This window comes from Taudactylus pleione, unplaced genomic scaffold (genome assembly GCF_031769625.1).
Source record: "Taudactylus pleione unplaced genomic scaffold, aTauple2 ptg000093l, whole genome shotgun sequence".
NCBI lineage: Eukaryota > Metazoa > Chordata > Amphibia > Anura > Myobatrachidae > Taudactylus > Taudactylus pleione.
The window spans coordinates 37688972-37709424 of NW_028284495.1; the positions used below are offsets into that span (position 1 = coordinate 37688972).

The 20453-nt window shown below is 43.5% G+C and overlaps 1 protein-coding gene and 1 long non-coding RNA gene across 2 annotated transcripts in view; one reads left to right on the plus strand and one right to left on the minus strand.

The window, feature by feature from the left end:
- Positions 1-15138, plus strand: part of TWSG1 (twisted gastrulation BMP signaling modulator 1) — a 43604-nt gene extending 28466 nt beyond the window's left edge. The window contains exon 5 of the mRNA XM_088469691.1: positions 14937-15138. Within this exon, the coding sequence (XP_088325817.1) occupies positions 14937-15118 (182 nt within the window). The 3' untranslated portion in view covers positions 15119-15138. The remainder of the gene's footprint in view (positions 1-14936) is intronic.
- Positions 1-20453, minus strand: part of LOC148526954 (uncharacterized) — a 227078-nt gene that overhangs the window by 180127 nt on the left and 26498 nt on the right. Inside the window, exon 2 of the long non-coding RNA XR_015878209.1 lies at positions 19462-19650. This is a non-coding gene — a long non-coding RNA (uncharacterized LOC148526954). The remainder of the gene's footprint in view (positions 1-19461; positions 19651-20453) is intronic.

Genomic DNA, 20453 nt, shown 5'->3' on the forward strand with positions numbered 1-20453 from the left:
GATGTGCCTACACTAAACGAGCAGTCGTTCAGTGTAGGAACATCAATCATCTGCAAACATGCTGAACCTGACATTATCGTTAGGTTATCCAGCATGTTTGCCTGATGATAGATGTCTAAACAACCAGCAAGAGCGCGCATTGCTGGTCGTTTTACAATTATTATTTTTTTTAAACGATTTGCAAACAATTATTGAACGATTACAATATCGTTCAATCGCTCAATTTAATGGTTTAGTGGATGTTCACCTTTAGAAATTCTCTGTCAGCAACCGCCTGTTACTGACTCCACCCACTGCGCAGTGGGCGGATAACTTGCTGCCACCACCAAGCTCCTACACCAGCACATGGAACAGCTTACTTTCACCCAGGCTCCTACCATCTGAACATGAAACCACCTACTTCTGGGTATGTGTAGACACGCTGCTGCAATACCACCTGGTTGGTGTTAACTAGTTCTCACTGGTCTGTCACCATGGACCAGTCTCCGCAGGGTAGCTGGCAGAGGGCTTTAGAGAGCCAGCTGGGCTCAATCCAGAACAACCAGGGAACGGAACAGTGGTTTGCGCTATTCTGTGGGTCACAGGATACAGCAGATGAGTCCTCCTAAAGGCAAGATATTTATTGCTCAGTGTCTTGAAAAAGACACTTCCCCCTTGGTGGTGCTTGCGGGTATCACAGCATACAGCAGTACAATACTTGATGGTCAGAAGGATACACGTTTACCCCCTGGAGTGTATTGACTGTAAACAAAGTTGGTAATTTCACACTAGGCAATTCACTAGGTCAAGATAATTACTATCTAATTTCCTAGAAGATTCCTGTGACTGCATAGTCCCTATATTTAAACACGTTTCCCAAAAATGACATTTCTACAAGTGTATACAGCGCATTAAAAATACATAAAAAAAATAGTTCATATCCTAACACCCGGCCTCATGCAGAGGACAGCCTGGCACTAAGCACTGCCAGCTGCAATGATGCACCTTGCCACTGGCTAATACATTTACATTCCCCATATTCAGTGCCCCGGGGGTTAATACACCTTGCATCACAGCTGCCGGACTTAGCTCGGTGCTGCGGCGCCCGCTTGACCAAAATGTTTTTAAATATACATGATGGTACAAATTAAAATGGCACTGCAGCACAATGGATTAACCCCCTCGGTGTCATGGCTGCCATTTCACCCACTTGTGCTGGGTCACAGAGGTGCTTCATGAGCTGCAAGGAAAAGTCCATGAGAAAAGGAAACTGTTTTAACGCGTGGAGAAAGCCCATTGGTTCCGCATTTTACGCATTATCAATGAGTTAGCGTGCGGTAACAGCTGGTTTACCGCGCAGGGAAAATACTATTTGATTGCACAGTGCGTGGAAATGCTATTCAATCAGCGGCTAATTGAATTCCCCCCCCCCCCCCCCCCTCCCTTTGGGTGCAAGGGAAAATATGCAATGTCTGCAGGCACAATGTGCTGTTATGGCACAGATTTAAATTCCTCCACTGATTGTTAATTAATCTTCATGTAATGTTCTCAAGTCTGAACTGAGGTTTCTGTGGGCTCCAGAGCAACTTATTTGAGTGGGACCTGAATGAAAACATTTCCTGCAGTCAGATAAAGTCATGTCAGAGACATCCACCATGACCTGCCAGCTCTCAAGCTCTCATTTAGCTCCTGCTTTGCTCTCAATAGTTAAACAATGCAAATTTGTATTCCCACCAAGTGCTACATGCATAGAGTAAAAGGACTCTATCACCTTTTTCCTGTATCTGAGGACTGGGGCAATGCTGCAGAACCAGAGTGAGAGCAGCTCTGACCCAATGCCTGTGCATGACGATCTGCTGATAAAAACAAGAGCTTTAAGCACTACTGTCCTAAATCTAGAACATACCAAACATACCAAAAGAGTTAAAACACGTTCTTCTTAAAACACTTTAATGGGAGATTTAACACAGATGAAGTTGGGATAAAAATGCTGCATCTGATGAACAGATTCCTATACACATACAAATAATGTGTTAGTTACCTCATACCCATTACAGGATTACCTCCTGGACGAAGGTACTGCATGTGAAACACGTTTGCGTATGACGTACAGTATCAGAACATGTGACATGCTTTTTGAATTTTGTTTTACTTGCATATCAAATACCTGGGTGTATAAGGCTTGAAGGGCAAATACATTTCACTCAGGGGCGAGACTACTGACTATGCAGCAGGTGCGCTGCACCAGGGCCCCGGGGAACTAAACTGCCTGTCAACGCTGCTGCCCAGACCAGCAATTTATTTCCCCTGGCCCGAGTCGCCCAACCATTTCTGCAAGGTTTGACTGATGAGTGAGGAGCCACCGGTATGACCCTCTAATGTCAAACACGGGGGCATAATGCTGTGTGCGCTTCCGGCTGCGGGACACCGGGAGAGATGCAGGCAGCACCTGATGGCTTCATGTCTGGCGGGGCTGCTCTCTGGGCACAGGGGACACACACAGCATCACCATGGTAAGGGCCGGACTGAGGCTCTTTCCTTGCTTTCAATTAATATCTCTTGAGTCTTGTAACCATTGGAACCTCCCATATATCATTGCGCCATGTTCAATGGGGAACAAAATAATTTAATTGCGTAATGTTTAAGTAATACGACATAAGTAGTTGCTCATTCTTCTTAACATAACCATTTCAAGGGGAGTCCTAAAGTAAAACCTATATAGCCTTATGGTGAACTCCTTGTTCTCCTATAGTATGTCAGGCATTTTATAATGCATATGTTTTTTTTTATTTGACTAGCATTGTCTAACCCTTTACAAGTATTAGAATTCATACACTATTAGGCTGTCTTTCCTTTGAGAGCGTGGGTTTACGTTATGACTAAATGGTATGTTGAATTTATATTTTCTCTACCAAAATTGACCTCCTTGAGCTTGGCTGTGCAGATGTCTATTCAGAATGTCCTAATATAACCCAGTGTCTAAATCTGAACTAGTACTCCGGAGGTGATGTAGTTGAACAAACATTGCAGAAGTGTCAGAAGAAAACTTCCTGCAGAATGGGTGCTGGAGAAGGAAAAATAAATGTTTTTGTTAGAGAAACTTTTAAATGTATACTGCACATCCATTGTTTTTATTTTTTAAATCTATACATAAGCTCAGCACACTGTGTGTCAGACACCCACACTATTTATGGTGTGCCAAGTGTCTTGGCTTGGGTCTTTGTCATGTTTTCCAGTCACTATTTTATATTTAATTGCTGTGTGTTTTTTTTTTTTTTTGTTCTGTTGCCAAGTCACCTCACGCCCTTATTTTTCATATGAATGCTGTTAGTGAGTAGAAGGCAAACTGCACTACATCATAAGTCTTAAAGAAGAAATTTTGCTCACAAAAAATTTAATTTGCTTTTGACTGCAGATAATCATATCTGCTTTTCTCCTTCATCCACAGGGGACACTGCACCAGTCTATAACCACACAGTCTTGACTCCAGAGTTGAGCCGGCACTTTAAGAATCTAGAGAGTGTGACTGGCTCCTCCCCCTCTATGCCCCTCACCACCTCAGTTTTTAGAAAAGTGCCTTGAGGAAGCTGGTACCTGGGCACTCTCCTAGAATAATTTTTTTTTACTATTTTATTCTTCACATGCAGACAGCTCGCCCCTGTTTGCCTGCATCTCGGGAGCCACTGAAGCGACTCGTCGCCACTTCTTGAGGAGCGCGCTCGGGTCCTGACCATGTATCTCGGGAATCTGTGTTAGGTGAGCAGGGGACCCGCCACAGCTGCGCATGGTTGGGCCTGGGTCCCCCACGGTACACTGCGCACTGGCGGGCTACGTAGTACCAGCCTTCCCCACTAGCAGGAGAAGCGCTGGTGGTTTCTGTTAGCTGTGGTGAAACTGCTCTGTGGCCAGACAGCTCAGTGTAGGCGACCATTTCCGGACAGGGCAGAGCTTCTTCCCGGGTGTCAGGAGAAAAGACCGCTCACTACTTGCGCGCTCTGACTGATACTGGCCGCCATTATGGGTCTCAGCTCTGCATGCAGACACCCTGACCAACCAGCACAGCATCTACAGCTCCCACAGACCGCTCCATCAATGCTGCAGGCTGTTCCTGTTTTGCTATACAGGGGACAGTGACTTTATTATGGGGTACTGTTTTTTAAGGGAGACTTATAGAGTGTGGTGTGACACTTCTCCCTCTATTGCTTTGCCCTATTTTTTTCTATATTTTCCTCTCTCCTACACTGTGTGGCTGAGTGTAAGTGGAATATTGTTATTGTAACTGTCAGTATGACAGGTAAAGGTGCTGCGTCTAAGGCTTCGCAGAAACTGTAAGCCTTTAAAAAGTGTAATTCTAAATTTATTTGGGCTCACTTAGAGGGGGCTATATTATGCGAGTCATGGGACCCTACTCCCAGGGGGGCTACCCAGGTAGAGGAACCCTCCCTTCCTTGGTCCACGCTAGCTTGGGGGTAGCCGAGTCGTGCAATAAAAGGGAGGTTTCTAGAGAAATAGTGGAGCTGTCCTGTGCTCAGACCTTAGCACACTCCTAATGGAGAGTTTAGTTCAGGTGGTGGGTTTTGGTTCACAGGTCAAGAGGGCGCCACCACAAGTCCCAGCCAGAAAAAAAAGCCTTGCCGGCGATCTTGCAGTCGGATGGTTCGGAGGACGTCTGAGTGTCTGAATCCTGAAGATCTCCTTCATCCATTAAAGAGGAGGAGCTGCTTCCGGAGGAGGATCGTCAGGAGTTGGATACGGGTCCTCAAGGACTGGAGGCTCTTATTCTTGCAGTACGCCAGGTACTGAAGGTATCGAATGAAGAGTCCCCGACTCCAACATCCCTTTTTGCTAAACAACAAAGATCTGCTATCACCTTTCCTATTTCTCAAGAACTTGATGATCAGATGGCGGTGGCGTGGAAACATCCGGACAGAAAGTTCCAGATTTCTAAGCGCTTTCTCTCATCCTACCCTTTTCCTACAGACAATAGGACTATGTGGGAATCCCCTCCTCCGGGGGACTTGTCTGTATCCCATCTCTCCAAGAAGGCTACACTCCCAGTTCCGAGAGTGATTTCCCTAAAGCAGTGGTTCTCAAACTCGGTCCTCAGGACCCCACACGGTTCACATTTTCCAGGTCGCCCAGCAGGTGTATTCATTACTCACTGACACATTTTAAAAGAACCACAGGTGGAGCTAATTTTTACTTGCGATTCTGTGAGGAGACCTGGAAAACATGCACTGTTTGGGGTCCTGAGTACCGAGTTTGAGAACCTGTGCCCTAAAGGAACCTGTTGACCGTAAGTTGGAAACAACTTTAAAATCTATATATACTGTAGCACGGGTTCTTCTTTGCCCGGTCCTGGTAGGATCCTGGGTCAATAAAGCTATTGAACGATGGGCTGAGGAATTAGCAAGAGGTTTGTGTTCTGGGACGCTAAGATCTGAGCTCCTTACTTTGGCGGAGCACATTAGAGAATCAGCGATTTATCTTGGTGAGGCTTCCAGGGATGTAGGTTTACTGGGTTCCCAGATTTCAGCTTCAGCAATATATGCTCGCAGAGCTCTTTGGCTCAGCTCCTGGCAAGTGGATGCTGAGTCAAAGAAGGTGGTGGAGACATTGTCTTTCACCGGGGATATTCTTTTCGGCCCTGAGTTGGATAAGTGGATCTCTCAGGCTACTGGAGGTAAGTCCACTTTCCTACCTTCCTCTTTGTCTGCTCCGTTACCACAAAGGTCTTATTCAGGAACTTATTTTCGCTCTTTTCGGATCAAAAACGAAGTTTCGGGGTCGTGCAAGAGTACTCTGCGGCTTCAAGAGGAACAAGAGGCAGAGGAAATGCAGCTGCCCGCCCTCGCCATCGAGATAAACCTGCCTGTGGCATGACTGGCTACCAGCCCACCTGGGGGCTCCCACGGTGGGAGCTTGTCTTTCTCCGTTCAAGGAAGTGTGGCTTCAAACTTGTTCCAATGCCTAGGTCTGAAATCTAGTTTCACAGGTTTACCATATAGATTTCGGGATCCATCCTTCTCGTTTCTTCATGACCAGGCTTCCGGCTTCGGAAATTAAGAGAAGGGGTTTCACAAGGCTCCTCGATTCAGAGGTGGTGATTTTGGTTCCAAGACACCAGCAGAATCACTGCTTCTATTCGAATCTTTCGTTGTCCCGAAGCCGGATGGCTCGGTTCGACCTAATCTGAAGTCGTTAAAACCTCAGTTGACGTTCTTCAAGTTCAAAATGGAATCATTGCGCTCTGTGATAGCTAGCCTGGAACCAGGGGAATACCTGGTGTCTTTGGATATCAAAGGTGCTTACTTACACACTCCCATCTGGGAGCCACCATCAAGCATTTCTCAGATTTGCCATTCAGGATGCACAATATCAGTTTTGGGCTCTTCCGTTCGGACTATCCTCGGCCCCCAGGGTATTCATGAAGGTCATGGCCACCATGGTGGCACAGGAGTAACTATAATCCCGAATCTGGATGATCTTCTGCTCAAGGCTCCGTCAGGAGAACGGCTTCTTCTGGGTGTATCTACCACTTATCACCTTCTGCTTCAGCACGTCTGGATTATCAACTTTCCAAAGTTGCAGTTGGTTCCTTCACAGCGTCTCTTATTCCTGGGGATGAATCTGGACACCACTCTTCAGAAGGTGTTTTTTCCAAAAGGAAAAAATCCAGGAATTGGTCAGACTCATCTTTTAGCCTCGGAGAGCCTCCGTGCATCTTTGTATCAGACTACTCTGCAAGATGGTAATGGCCTTCGAGACCTTAGAGTTCGGTCATTTTCACTCTCGGACCTTCCACCTGGATCTCTTGTCCCAATGGTCAGGATCCCATGTCCACATGCACCGCTTAGTGCGGCTGTCTACAGAGACGCGGATTTCCCTTCTTTGTGGCTACAGTCCAACCATCTCCTGGCCGGGAGGCATTTCAGTCTTTGGGACTGGGTTATTCTGGCAACGGATGCCAGTCTCGGAGGCTGGGGAGCAGTCGTTCTCAGGCATCATTACCAGGGCTGTTGGTCTGGTCAGGAGTCCCTTCTCCTGATTAAATGTTCTGGAACTCAGGGCAGTTTACAACGCCCTGCAAAATTCTTTTCCTCTTCTGCGTGGGCTGGCCATTCGAGTCCAATAAGACAACGTAATGGCAGTGGCTTACATAAATCGACAGGGAGGAACTCGCAGTCTGGGAGCCATGAGGGAACTCTCCCGCATTCTCCATTGTGCAGAAAGGCACACTGCAGATCTGTCAACCATATTCATTCCAGGTGTTGACAACTGGGAAGCGCATTACCCAAGTCGCCAGGATCTTCATCCTCCGGTTTTCCAGGAGCTGATCCAGCGATGGGGCAGGCCCCAGATCGATCTCATGGCATCCAGACACAAACATCAGCTCCCGCATTATTGCTCCCGCATCCGGGATCCTGAGGCGTTGGTAGTGAATGCGTTGATCGTTCTGTGGCCTGTTTATCTGTTCCCACCTTTTCCCCTTCTGCCTCGAGTGCTCAAGCGCATCAAGCGGGAGAAGGTCAGGGTCATTCTGGTAGCTCTGAACTGGCCTTGCAGGGCCTGGTTCCCAGACCGGCAAATGCTTCTCACAGCAGATCCTCGGCCTCTGCCTCTTCGTCTGGACCTCCTTCAACAGGGTCCTTTCCACTACCCCGCCCTACAGAGACTGCGTTTGACGGCGTGGCTGTTCGAATCACGCTCTTGAAACGTAAGGGTATTCCATGAGCGGTTATTCCTACCATGCTCCAGGCTAGGAAGACTATGACCTCGGCCCATTATTATCGGATTTGGAAGGCCTATGTGGCATGGTCTGAAAGAAGGGGGTTTCATACCTCCATCTTTTCTCTTGGGCCGTCTCTTGGGGTTCCTTCAGTCAGGTCAGGAAGTGGGCCTTCGCTTGGGATCATTGAAGGTTCAGGTTTCGGCTCTGTCCATTTTCTTACAACAAAAATTGGCATTGCTTCCCGAGGTTCAAACTTTTTTGCAAAGAGTTCTGCATTCAACCGCCCTTTGTGTCCCCGATGGCCCCTTGGATTCTTAACTTTGGGCCTGATTCAGACGCGAGCGCTGAGCACTCGCAACCGGGTCGATGGTGGCCCAGAGCGTAGGCGCACGACGGAGACGGCTCCGTCGTGCGCATGCGCGAGACCCGGCTAGCGACAGGCAATCCGTTGCTCCGGGTCTCGCACCAAATGGGCGAGCTGTCTATGTTGAGTGACACCTCGCCCCCTTTGGTGGGCGGGCAGGGTGGGGTGGCTGCCCAAATGGAGGCGTTCCCCAGGGAACGCTTGCCTTTTGGGGGCAGCCCCACTGACATCACTCGTGATGTCAGTGGAGAGCTTCCGGCTCTGTTAGAGCCGAAAGCTCTCTGGAGCTTGCGATGAACGAGACCCTACCACAAGGGTCTCGTCGCAAGCCCGATGGCCTTGACCATCTCGACCTTCATCATGGCCGCTCGCTATAGCTGTGGGTGGTCACCCACAGCTATGCGAGCGGCCAAGAGGCCGCTCCAAAAAAAAAAAAAAAGCCCGGCCCTGATTCAGAGCGAGCGCTCTGTCTGAGCGAGCAACTCTGAATCAGGCCCTTAGTGCTTTCCTTCCTTTTAGTCTTCTGTATTTGAACCTTTGGAGACTTAATTTGAAATTTTTCTTGAAAGAATTTTCTTTTGCTGGCCTTGACATCTGCTTGGCGCTCTTTCATGCCATTCTCTCTGTATGATTTTTCATGCGGAGCTGGCAGTATTGTGTACTTGCCCTGCCTTCTTGCCTAAGGTGGATTCCTCCTTGCATATCAACCAACCTATTGTGGTCCCAGTGTTGGTGGAGGACCTTCCGTCCTTACGTTCCTTTTACGTGGACCGGAATGCTCAATTGCGCAAGTCTGATTCCTTGTTTGTTCTGTACAAAGCAGCTAAACGAGGATGGCCTGCTTCTTAACAGGTTCTGGCTCATTGGATAAGGCTTATTTAGCTACATCCCGCTCTCCACCAGCCTCTATCTCAGCACATTCTGCATGCTCTGTCGGGTCATCTTGGACGGCTGCCTGAGGAATTTCTGTTTCTCAGCTATGCCGTGCAGCCCCCTGGTCGGGGACTCGCACGTTTTTCTTCAGGTTCCAAACCTTTGTGGCTTCTGACGCTCAGTTTGACCGTTAAATTTGCAGGTGTCGCAGTGCTCTCCCTCCTGTGCGGGTAGCTTTGGGACATCCCCCATAGTCTTGACTCCAGTGTCCCCTGTGGATGAAGGAGTAAACAGGATTTTGGTACTCACCATTAAATCTGTTTCTCTGATTCCACAGGGGACATTGGACGCCCTCCCTGCGCTGCTGATCTTTTGTTATTGTTGTGGTGTGATTGCTATGTTTTTGCAGATTGTTCCTGTTCTTAATTCATATTCTAGTTGTTATGTTTTCCTCCTTCTCTAGAGGTTCTTTCTCTCCTGCTCCTCTCTGCTCTGTTTTTATAACTGAAGAGGTGAAGGGCTTTGAGGGGGGGTAGCCAGTCACACTTTCTAAATTCTTCAAGTGCCGGCTCCATTCCGCACCAGTCTATACCCCTCAGTCTTGACTCCAGTGTCCCCTGTGGAATCAGAGAAACAGATTTAACAGTGAGTACCAAAATCCTGTTTTTTAGATGTTGGCATATCACTGTTTTTTGGGCTGTAGATTACTTTCTGGATTTAAACACTGCAGATATTTTATTGTGCAGTCAAACTTGAAGGCAGGTAGAAAATGGAAATATAAGTAACTTATTTTTGGAGCACCTTAGGATGGATGGCTCACATGTGCAACTGCAGAGGATGAGATGCCATCCTCTAGAAACCAGGATTAATTAATTTTAAAAACACTAAGTCATTCTAAGTATCAAGATGATGTAGTATTGGGATCTGAATGAGATTTATTTTGTTTGTTTTTTTTTGTCTATTTTCTGCATTGGATTTTTTTTTTTAAAGGACTATTTCTCCTCCATCTGAGAGACAATGTTCCTCATGGGTGTTGGAGTTAGGGCGTCAGGAATGAGCACTTAATTAGGTTATATCCAGTACATATGCACCTTCCCTACAACCCCTCACTAGTTAAGAGTTAGTGCTGCAAGGATAGCAGCATAGGATAGTAAGGATAAAATGTTGTGGTCTCAGGAACAGCACTGAGACATGTTTGGACAGAAGTCTTAGCAGAAGACATTCCGGTGGGTTGGCCACAGGCAGAATTGTTGGCAATAACTGACAGATAAATATGGCTTCAAAGTATTTGGGAGAAGCTTCATTGAAGGTTCATGCATATTGAACAATTTGGCTTAGGTCTTGGTCAACGGCCTTAAGGCTAATGCATCTCTAGAGGCTATACCTTGATGGTACACTTCTATTTAGGGTAAAGCTGAACAGAAGAGTTACAAGGGAAATAGTATTTTTTTCCAAGTACATCGTTTTACAGCTTGAGGGCCCCAATTTAGTCCCTTTTGGGCTAGCTACAGCACCCTGGGTGTTTACGAAGGCCATGACTATGATTGCAGGCAGGATAAGATCAAAAGGAATAACCTTATCTAAATTATCATGGAATCAAAGCCAGGTACCCAGTCATATCAGGAAAGCAACATTCCTTCTGGAGTCTCATGGGTGGATACTAGATTACATCAAATGCAACTTTTGTTCTAAGTCAAAGAATGTATTTTCTAGGGGTGATCCGAGACACAAAATTGCAGAAGGTCTTTATCCCAGAATAGAAAATAGAGGATTTGCAAGAACTAGTGGTCAGATTATTAAATACTCCAAAGCCCTCAGTTCTTATCTGTATGAAGCTGCTAGGAAATATGGTTTTAGCTTTCGAGACAGTTCAGTAGATTTCACACTCATACTCTGAAGAATTGGTCAGGATCCATGGATCAACTTGCAGGTAATAAATTTATCAGCCACAGATGGTGGTTGAAAAAGGAAAATTGTAACCAAGGAAAGCACTTATCCATAATAAACTGGACAATTGCCACAACAAACACAGGTCTGTTAGGTTAGGGTGCAGGAGTCCTGCATCTTCGGTTGCAGGGACTTTAGTCCACAGCCAAATCACAATATGAAGATAGAAGTATCTCTGCGCCCATCCTAATAATATTGTGAGATGGCAGAAAATATTAGTCAGGGCTCCAATACTTATGTCAAAATATAAATTCCACATATAAAAATATTTTAGAACATCTGTTGCATATAATTGACTTTATATAAAAAAAACCCAGTTAATAAAATCCTTTAAATTAATGAGTGTTTCAACACTGGATGTTTGCGGACCTCCGAATGTCAATAATGCTCTATATGTTGCATATACTTAGCTCTATATATACACCAAATGAGCCTGAAAAAATGAAAAGTTCAGTAATAATTGTTCACGTATATCCTGAGAATAATGATGTTTAGTGGAGATATTGCTGGTGCTTAATTAAGTCCATAGATTTTCCACTTTAGACCATAAATATTACTCAGGTTTGAACAGTCTGTTTTATATATTATACACTGCTATTAATCACAGTAATATTTGATACTTTTTAGCACTTTGGCTGGACAATATTGCAGATAGTTATCCAGTCACTTGTGCTCACTGTATACCGCACATTAAGGGAGGGGGTCCTTATGGTTTCTATGCTCAGGACCTCTGTACTCCTGGGGAGTGTCTCCAAATTTTCAGCCGATTTGTTGTGGAAATAGTCAGCGCTGGCTCAGATCACTTTATGCCTGCAGTCAACCCACAGCGGGCTGTCACTCCTATCGGCAGAAGAGCATACGAAGTCCAGTGTATAATAACTCGGTTTGGAAATCACTGGATGTATAGTCACAATCACGCTGTCCACAAAACGGGTGTTCAGCTCGGACTAGTCTTGCCACACAATAGGGGCGGCTTTATCAAAGAGACAGTATGTTCCTCCTTTCGAACCATGAAATCTCAATCTTGTCCTTTCAGCTCTTCAACTTCCACCGTCCATTTGAACCTTTTGGAGACAGGTGATTTGCATTGGCTGACTTAAAATGTTTAGTCAGAAGAGCAATAATAAAGAGGAAACTAAATGTAGGTTCAGTGTTTCGGATTCAGTTACCGCCTGTAGACATGGGTCTTTGCAAACTGTCTTGTCTCACCCTAGGGCGTTTTTTTTTGACCAGATAAATTGTGAAGTTATATGTTGCAAATACTTATATAGGCACGCTTACCACGGTAAGGTTTGAAATAAGTACAAGAGCCAGGGCAAATTCATTTTAACTGCATTGATCCGGCCACTCCAAGAAATATCAGCCGCTCCAGTTGTCAATATCTGCTCTGAATTGCACTAGCAACTTGGGGTAATTAACCTGAAAAAGCTGATGGAAATGTTTGGTAAGAAAGATCCAAAAATATTTAATCAGTTGTAAACAAAAGGGATAAGTGCTATGCAGTGTAGTCTTATGTTCTTGAGGAACATAGAAGTCTAAGGGGGTCATTCAGCACTGGACAAAATTGCAAAGCTGTTCACAAGCATTTTTGCAATTCCATCTTCATCTACGTGATCCTTGGCCGGCTGAGTGACCATGGGATCCTGCAGGTCGGCCATTGCAGATGTCCAAAAGTGGCCTGGAAATCTACATCTGCCGATGGAGATTCTGGCCTCTAGAATCCTAAACATAAATGGCCACTCTACACGGTCGAATGCTTTTTCTGCATCCAATCCCAAAACCATAGAAGGGAGTTTCTGCCTATGAATAGAGTGCATCGGATTACCTGCACGTCTGGTGTTATCAAGTGCAATTTGACTATTTTTTTTTTTTTCGATCAGCTCTCACATCAGTTAGAAGAATGTCAGAGTTAAGGGCTCTGTCATGCGGATCCCCATTTTTGATATTCCGGATGGCTCATCGTTCCGACCAAAAGCTGTATCCAATTTTTAAGTTTATTCTCGTTTTTTCAGTTTTCAGGGTCCTCCATTGAAAACAGCCAGCTTGTCCTACTGGATGTGGTAAGCTTTGAATCCGGGTGTGAAAAAAATCATGATTTAAAACAAAGCAAAAATTTTTTTTTATTTTTATTTTTTTTAAATCTGATTGATTTGATTTAAATTGTGTTTTTGTAAAAATGATGAAGTAAACAAATAAACCAAATAAAAACAATAATAAAAAGTTCTTTTAGAATACTGTAACTTTAATATATTTCATTTAAATGACTTGACCGTGTCACCATGAATTATGGCATGGCACAGCAAACTACACAGAAATCACACAAATTGCAAAAGGAAAGAAATAGCAATGATGTTAAAAATTACAGTAGTTGGCAATTGCCTTGCCTGATTTGTAAATCTGAATAAGCCTACATATTAGATTTATTGAATGCCTTAAAAAGAAACACAAGAGTTGCAGCTTTGTCAGTACCCAAGCAGTTTCTCCGTTTTGACTGCACCAAACCAAATGTTGAAAATATTCTTTCTACTGAAGTGACTGAAGTGGATGATGCTGCAGCTCTTAGCAATTGCTCTACTGTTACCTTGATATTTTCATTACCAGCTACACTTTCTGATCCAATGTGCATTTTCCACCAATCTATCGGCGCCACTGTTGTCACAACATCGTGGTCATACAAAGAGGTCATTAAACGGGGTTGCTTTTGCTAAGAACTTGACTAGTGTTGGTAGAAGGGTATTTTAATGTGGATATTTTTCTTTGGCAAACTTAAGAGCTTCTAAGTTTTCTTCTGCAGTTAAACAACTACCACAGTAACGTGGGTCCATTAAGTAAGCGAGAAAATGTGCAGGTCCCAATGCTTGATTATAACTATCCAAAAATGTCTTCATGCTTGGTTTGTCCAGATTTAATTTCTTTAACCTATCCTCTAATTATTTCCACAATAGCAATAGCCATAGATATACCAGTAGAGCTGCTAATCAAAGGTGAAAGGACTATGGTCCATATTGCACAGTATGCCAATTACCAGTAAAAGCTTGGTAAAAACATGGATGCAGACTCTAGCTCTACATCCATGGTAAAACAAATTTCATATATATTGAAATCTGAAACCTGACTCTCAAAAATGTCAATGATCAAAGTTCATTTTAACAATACATTAAATGCCTTGACTTTTGATTTGTTTTTTAAATCACTTATTTAAAAAAAAAAAAAAAAAAAAATCATGTGATTTAAATGAAGTTGATTTAAATCGGCACACCCTGCTTTAAATAACATAAAGTGAACAGTGGAACTGTGCTTGATAAGTTTGTTTTATATAAGCACAGAAGAAGCGTTTGATAGCATTGAATCAGGTTGAATTATGTCAACTATACACCAAGCTTATACTACAGCTGGGTACCCTTCTTCTTCCCAAATCTCTGCTCATTCCACCATATTGGTTGGTGCTTCATGGATGGCTAGAAACGAAGGCTCATCTGAGCAGGCGCATTGAGCAGCCAAGTGGTTGTCAGTCCACACACTCATTAAATTCTGTTTTGAGTTTTGCATAAGAAGAAAGGTTTTCAGTTCAGTATTGGGTGAATATGCCCTCTCCTGAGAATAGCTTTGGAACATCCTATGGTGAATAGTGTCCCCCAGGTAGAGGAGGAGAAAACAGGATTTTTGGTACTTGCCATTAAATCACTATCTCCAAGTTTATCTGGGGGACATTGCATTCCTCCCAATTTCATTACTTCTATGAGATTACATTATTTCTTGGTATCTTCTAGAATGCACCCTATCCGTTTTGATGTTTTAAAATGGAGTATGGGTATAATTAACCTAATTAAGTGTTCATTCCTGAAGCCCTAGCTTCAACCTCTATGGTGAGCAATGTTCCCCAGATGGACTATGAGAAAGGTGTTTAATAGTAAGTACCAAAAATGATGTCAACTAATAGACTGACAATACATTCATATTTTTTGTCAGATGTGATGTTACACCTCAAACTCCACATTATCACTTTTTCATGGTCTTTCTTGTGTTTTTGTTTTTTTGCAGAGCATATGTGCACAGTAGTATACTTTGATGACTGCATGTCTATCCATCAGTGCAAGGTTTCCTGTGAGTCTATGGGAGCATCCAAATACCGGTGGTTTCACAATGCGTGTTGTGAATGTGTTGGCCCAGAGTGCATCGATTACGGCAGCAAAACAGTGAAGTGTATGAACTGCATGTTTTGAGGGCATCCCCCCCCAGACCATCACATCATCAGTACTTTTACTGCTCACTGTGTAGAACTCCTTTCATTCCACTAAAATATTATCTATACTGCAAACTAGTAATTACTGCTCACTTAAGCAGTGAGACCATTAAAGAAGGGGAATATCAACTACTACGTAAAAAAAAAAAAATTAACAAATGTTTTTATATTTTCTTATAGTCTAAATTTATGTAAATGTTTTAGATTGTAGCATTTCAGTTTTGCAGATTGTATTTTTCTAAACATGTAAAATGTAAGTTTTTTTTATATTATTTTAGAATGCCATTTTTATGTTCCCTTACTTTTTACTTCCCTATCAGCTGTTACATGATGAAAAAGGCAGCATCATTTCTGTAGCAGTCTGATGGCACCAAGGATAGTAAGGATTCCCTGTCTTTCTTGTACTTTTGTATTACCGATCGTATTGGTTGTTTTTCTGTTGGAAAGAGTTTGTTTATTGAGATAGTGTATGCTATGTGGGATTTTTTTTTAATATATGTATATATTTCTTGCACTTTCAGCCAATGTTCAAAAATGCTTGATATAAATCAGTATTGCCTATGTTCTCTGTACAATTATGCATTTTAAGTTTTATCTATTTTGTGCACAATGAAACTTATTTTGTACTTAAGCCAAACAAAAATAAAAATAAATAATAATATGGCTGCATTAGAAAAAAATGATGCAGGGAAAACATCTACTCCTTTTGAAATGAACGGCTAGCCTGTCGTTTTTAATTAATGTAGATATATCAATTATCTTAAATTACTTTTTTTATTATAATCTAATCTGTACTTGGCCTGGTTAATTTTTTCTTTCTTGCTCTATTAGTTTACATTTTTGTAAGTATGTCATATATGAATGTGTATGCCTTTTTTCTCAAATTACATAATTTTCATGCCCATGCTGGGAAATAGCCCATCGTCCATCATCCTCATGATGTTAAGCGTGTGTTGTTCACACCAGAAAAAAAATGGTGCTGCTATGGTTTCATGATTTTGCTGTTGGGGAACTGTTCTGTTGGCTTAAATGAGTGAAGACAGAAGTGCCAATAAAAATGATTAGTGCAGAATCATGATATGCAGTAGGGAAAGTAAACCTATTTATAAAGTTGGTGTTGACTTGCAACAGAAAAAAAAACCTGGTTCAAAGGTAGTTCCAAAAAAATATTGCTCAGAGTAGCAACTAATGACTTTCTATTTCCTATTTTGCTAGTATGTTTTATAAAGCAAATGTCTGATGGCTGTGGTTTACAGTGCCTATTTTTCCCAGATACCTGTATACCATTTGTGTTGTATGTTTTTTGTTTTAATACTTTTTTTTTTATTATTATTATTTGGTGTGACTCTTAGGGGTTGATTCGATTTAGCCACGAGGCGGAGCAAGTGCAATCATATGTCGCACTTATGGTAGCTCAGAACTTGCAGATATATGTTCGCTGTCCCATTAGGCAGTGTACCAAAATCTGAGAGTTGAGATGTCGTTGCTGGTGTTTCCACGCTGTTGCAGCGACAATTTGCCCCTTGCGGCTAATTAAATTGATCCTTAATGTCGCAACAAAAGTTGCATCTCCAAGATGTTGTGAACTCTAAGTGGTTTTGTTCCCACAGCATAATATGTAACATGTCACTTTATTGGATTTTTGTATATGATTTTTGTAAACTATGAAAACTATATTACATTGCTGTTGTCATTTATTCTGATGCTGCAAAAATATTTGGTATTGCATATAATTTTTTAGCGTGAACTATAAAGATAATTGTGATGGAGAAAGAAGTATCAACTTGCATAACTGCTAACATTTTAATACAATTTCCAGGAATAATACAGAATGCTAATTTTTGGTAGGACCTATACATACAAACGTATCTATGCAAAAGCAACAAATTCCCATAAAACCAAAGATATATTCTAAACTAAATGAACCTAATGATCTTCCATCCAACAATATGTAATCTCATTGATAGTGGAAAAAAATAAATAAATTAAGGGGGGGTATCCAATTAGGTGCGATCGGCGAAAAACAGGGATTTTTCACCGTTTTGTTTCACCCTATACTATTATTTCATCCTAAATGATAGGATATTTCTCCCGAAAACACACAGGATCCACGATAAGCTTGCAGACCTATGTTTTGCTGCCATTTCAGGGGTGAAAAAACTGTACTTATCATGGATTCTTTTTCGGGACAATCAGGTCCCGAAAAAGAAACCCCAATAAGTGCTGGAGTCAGGCAGTCTTAGGGGCTAGTTGGATAGCCCTGGGAGATCCATTAGTGTCTGATCAATAATAGGATACCCCCCCTAAATAGGATAAAATTTTTATAAGTACAAAAAAACAAATGAATCAACAATAAAACAATTTAAATGGATAGGCAATTATTTTTGTCATACAAGCTAATAACACTGGTCATACAAGCACATATAATACCCTATTTAAACCCCTAAAAATTGCAATGTTTTTATACAGTATTAAACATTAATGAAAATGTGCCATAGCAATAGTACAGCAAAGAGTCTTACAATAGTATTACTATGGGAATGTTCCCAGAAATATTTTATAATAAACACTGAAGTGCCAAAAGTCATGGGATTGCTAGCAGTATGTAAAGGTAATGGGAGGTGGTGTCACCGTACTGTAACATCTTTGAAATGCCCATACCTGCATCAATTGTAATCTGACATCTCGTGAGACTGTTTGAACACCGGCTAGGTTGCTCGTGGTAAGGTGACAAATTATCAGAGTTCAAACGGGGCATGATAATGGTTGTTCAAAGGATGGGACATTCCATTTACGAAGTTGTGTGGATATTAAAAATTCCTCGATCTATGCTGCCATGTGTGTACCGGTAATACTTCATGGAAGGCATTGCCACACACTGTGGATAGCGCAGTGGCCGACCATGGGTGCTAGATGATTCGTGACCAGTGGTGTATGACCAGAATTGTCTGTGGTAACAGACAAGTGACACTGGCTCAAATCACATCCACATTCAATGCAGAAGGTACCAAATGCATATCCAGCAGGTCAGTGTGGCATTATTAGCTTCCTTGGGATATGGGAGCAGAGGACCTACCAGGGAATCAGTATGATTTACCGCAGGACCCATGCCCGGCGGTTGGAATCCTGACAGCGGCATCCCGGCAGAGGAGGAAATCCCGATCGTCGAAGGTAAGTATATACTAATCTATTGCTACACCCTAACCTTCCCCCCCCCCCCCCCCAGTGCCTGACCCTAACCCCACCTTCCCTGCCACCTAAACCTAAGTCCCCCAGGGGGTGCCTAACGCTAACCCCCCCCCTTCCCTAGCCTAAACCTAACCTCCCGGGGGGGTGCCTAACCCTAAGTCCCCCCCCAGGAACCCTAAACCTAACCCACCAGTGTGTGTGTCATGGCTATCAGCGCTCGGCGTCCCTTGGATCGGAATGCCGGGCGTCCGGCTCCCGGCAGCTGTCTAATGAAAGGCGTCGGCATATCGACGACTGTCTTTAGACCCTTGCCGGGATATGACAGTCGGGAAGCCGGCTGTTGTGATTAGGTCCACCGGCTTCCCGACTCCATACCCCTACCAGAGTGCTCTTGTTAACACTATGACAATGGACACAGTGCCTCACCTGAGCTTGCGATGTCGCTAATTGGACACTGGAGGACTGGCAACATGTGGCGTGATCCGATGAGTCTTTTTCAGTTTCAGGATTATGGTAGGGTTCAGGTGTGCTGCAGATCCCATGGACCCCAGTTGTCAACAATGCACCATGCAGAGTGATAGTGTGGGGTGTGTTCACATGGCATAGGTTGGGTGCACTGGTCCACCTGAACACGTCAGTGACCTGTAAATGCTATGTTGCATTGCATGATGACCATTTGCAGCCCTTCATGAACTTCATGTACCCCCATGATGGACTATTCCAGCAGGATAATGCACTAGTGTCATTGGTCCCATGTTACGACGAATAGTGTGGCAACCACGTTTGCACAACATGAACCCAATCGAGCATTTTAGGATAAGGTGGAGAGGTCCATTTGCACCCAAGATCCTGCACCTCCAATTATCGGGGAATTGTTGGAAACTATCCAGATGGCATGGGTCAACCTAGCTCCACAGAGGTATTCCGTCCACTTGTGAAATCAATGCTATGTTGAGTTGCTGCACTTCACCAGGCTAGAGGGGGGTCCTACGCCATTCTAGGCATCTACCCCATGACTTTTGGCACTTCACAGTGTGTGTATATGAATATACTGCATATCTGCTGTGGTCTTCCAATTTTGACAGCAAAAGCAGACCCATATTACTAAGGGTGCTGCTAGAATGCTGAACTTACCAAGAACGCTGGAGCCTGGCCTTGGTAGCTAACACTGTCTTCAGATGATGTTTGCCATTGTAGCCTGTGGGCTGCACTTTGTAAAGTTTACCTGGAGAATAATGCGTAGTATCTCTCCATGGCAATGGCCACTCGCATATGTGCGATCTGGTGGTCGTGCATGTGCAGTAGTGCAGTCTGGTCCTGAACCTGGAAGTAAAGTGATTGTATAAGTAAAACAGTAATACTTTGTAAATGTATGGACAGAGGACTGTGTGGCTGCCCAACACAGTTTCCTGGCATATGCTCCATGCCTCACTGATCCCAAGGCATTGACTGATCTGGTGGAGTGTGCGGATATACATTCTGTAACCAGAATAAACCGACTGTGAATGGAGGACTTCTTTATCTGCCTCTAGTCTGTCTAATACTCGTCAACCTCTTTCCTGTGCATTGTAGAGATCCAGCAAAGTTAATCCTTTGCAGAGTGGAAGTTCTATCACGGTAAATCTTCATTGCTATTACCTCCTGAACAGCCAGATGGCCTTGGTCACTGGAAGGTCCAGTCCCCTTCACTTTGTTAGTCTAGATCAGGCCTGGCCAACCTGTAGCTCTCCAGCTGTTGTGAAACTACAAGTCCCAGCATGCCCTGCTACAGTTTTGCTATTAGGGAATGCTAAAACTGGGACTTGTAGTTTCACAGCAGCTCGAGAGCCACAGGTTTTTCCAGGCCTGGTCTATATGAAGAACTGACACCACCTTAGTCTGGAAGGAGAGAGGCGCCTCTCAAGATCAACGCTGAAACATGAAACCGGAACTTTAGGGAATTAAGTTAGACTGCAATACAATCCAGACGGAAGACTGGAAAAAAGACGCAAAAGCCTCACCTATCAGGGTAAGTAGTAGTAAGTAGGGTAAGTAGTTGTACTTTTGACAACCGAAAAATACTCATGGGGACCCTTCAAGGGCACTACCAAACGTAAGACTCCACATACATATAAATCTATCACCAT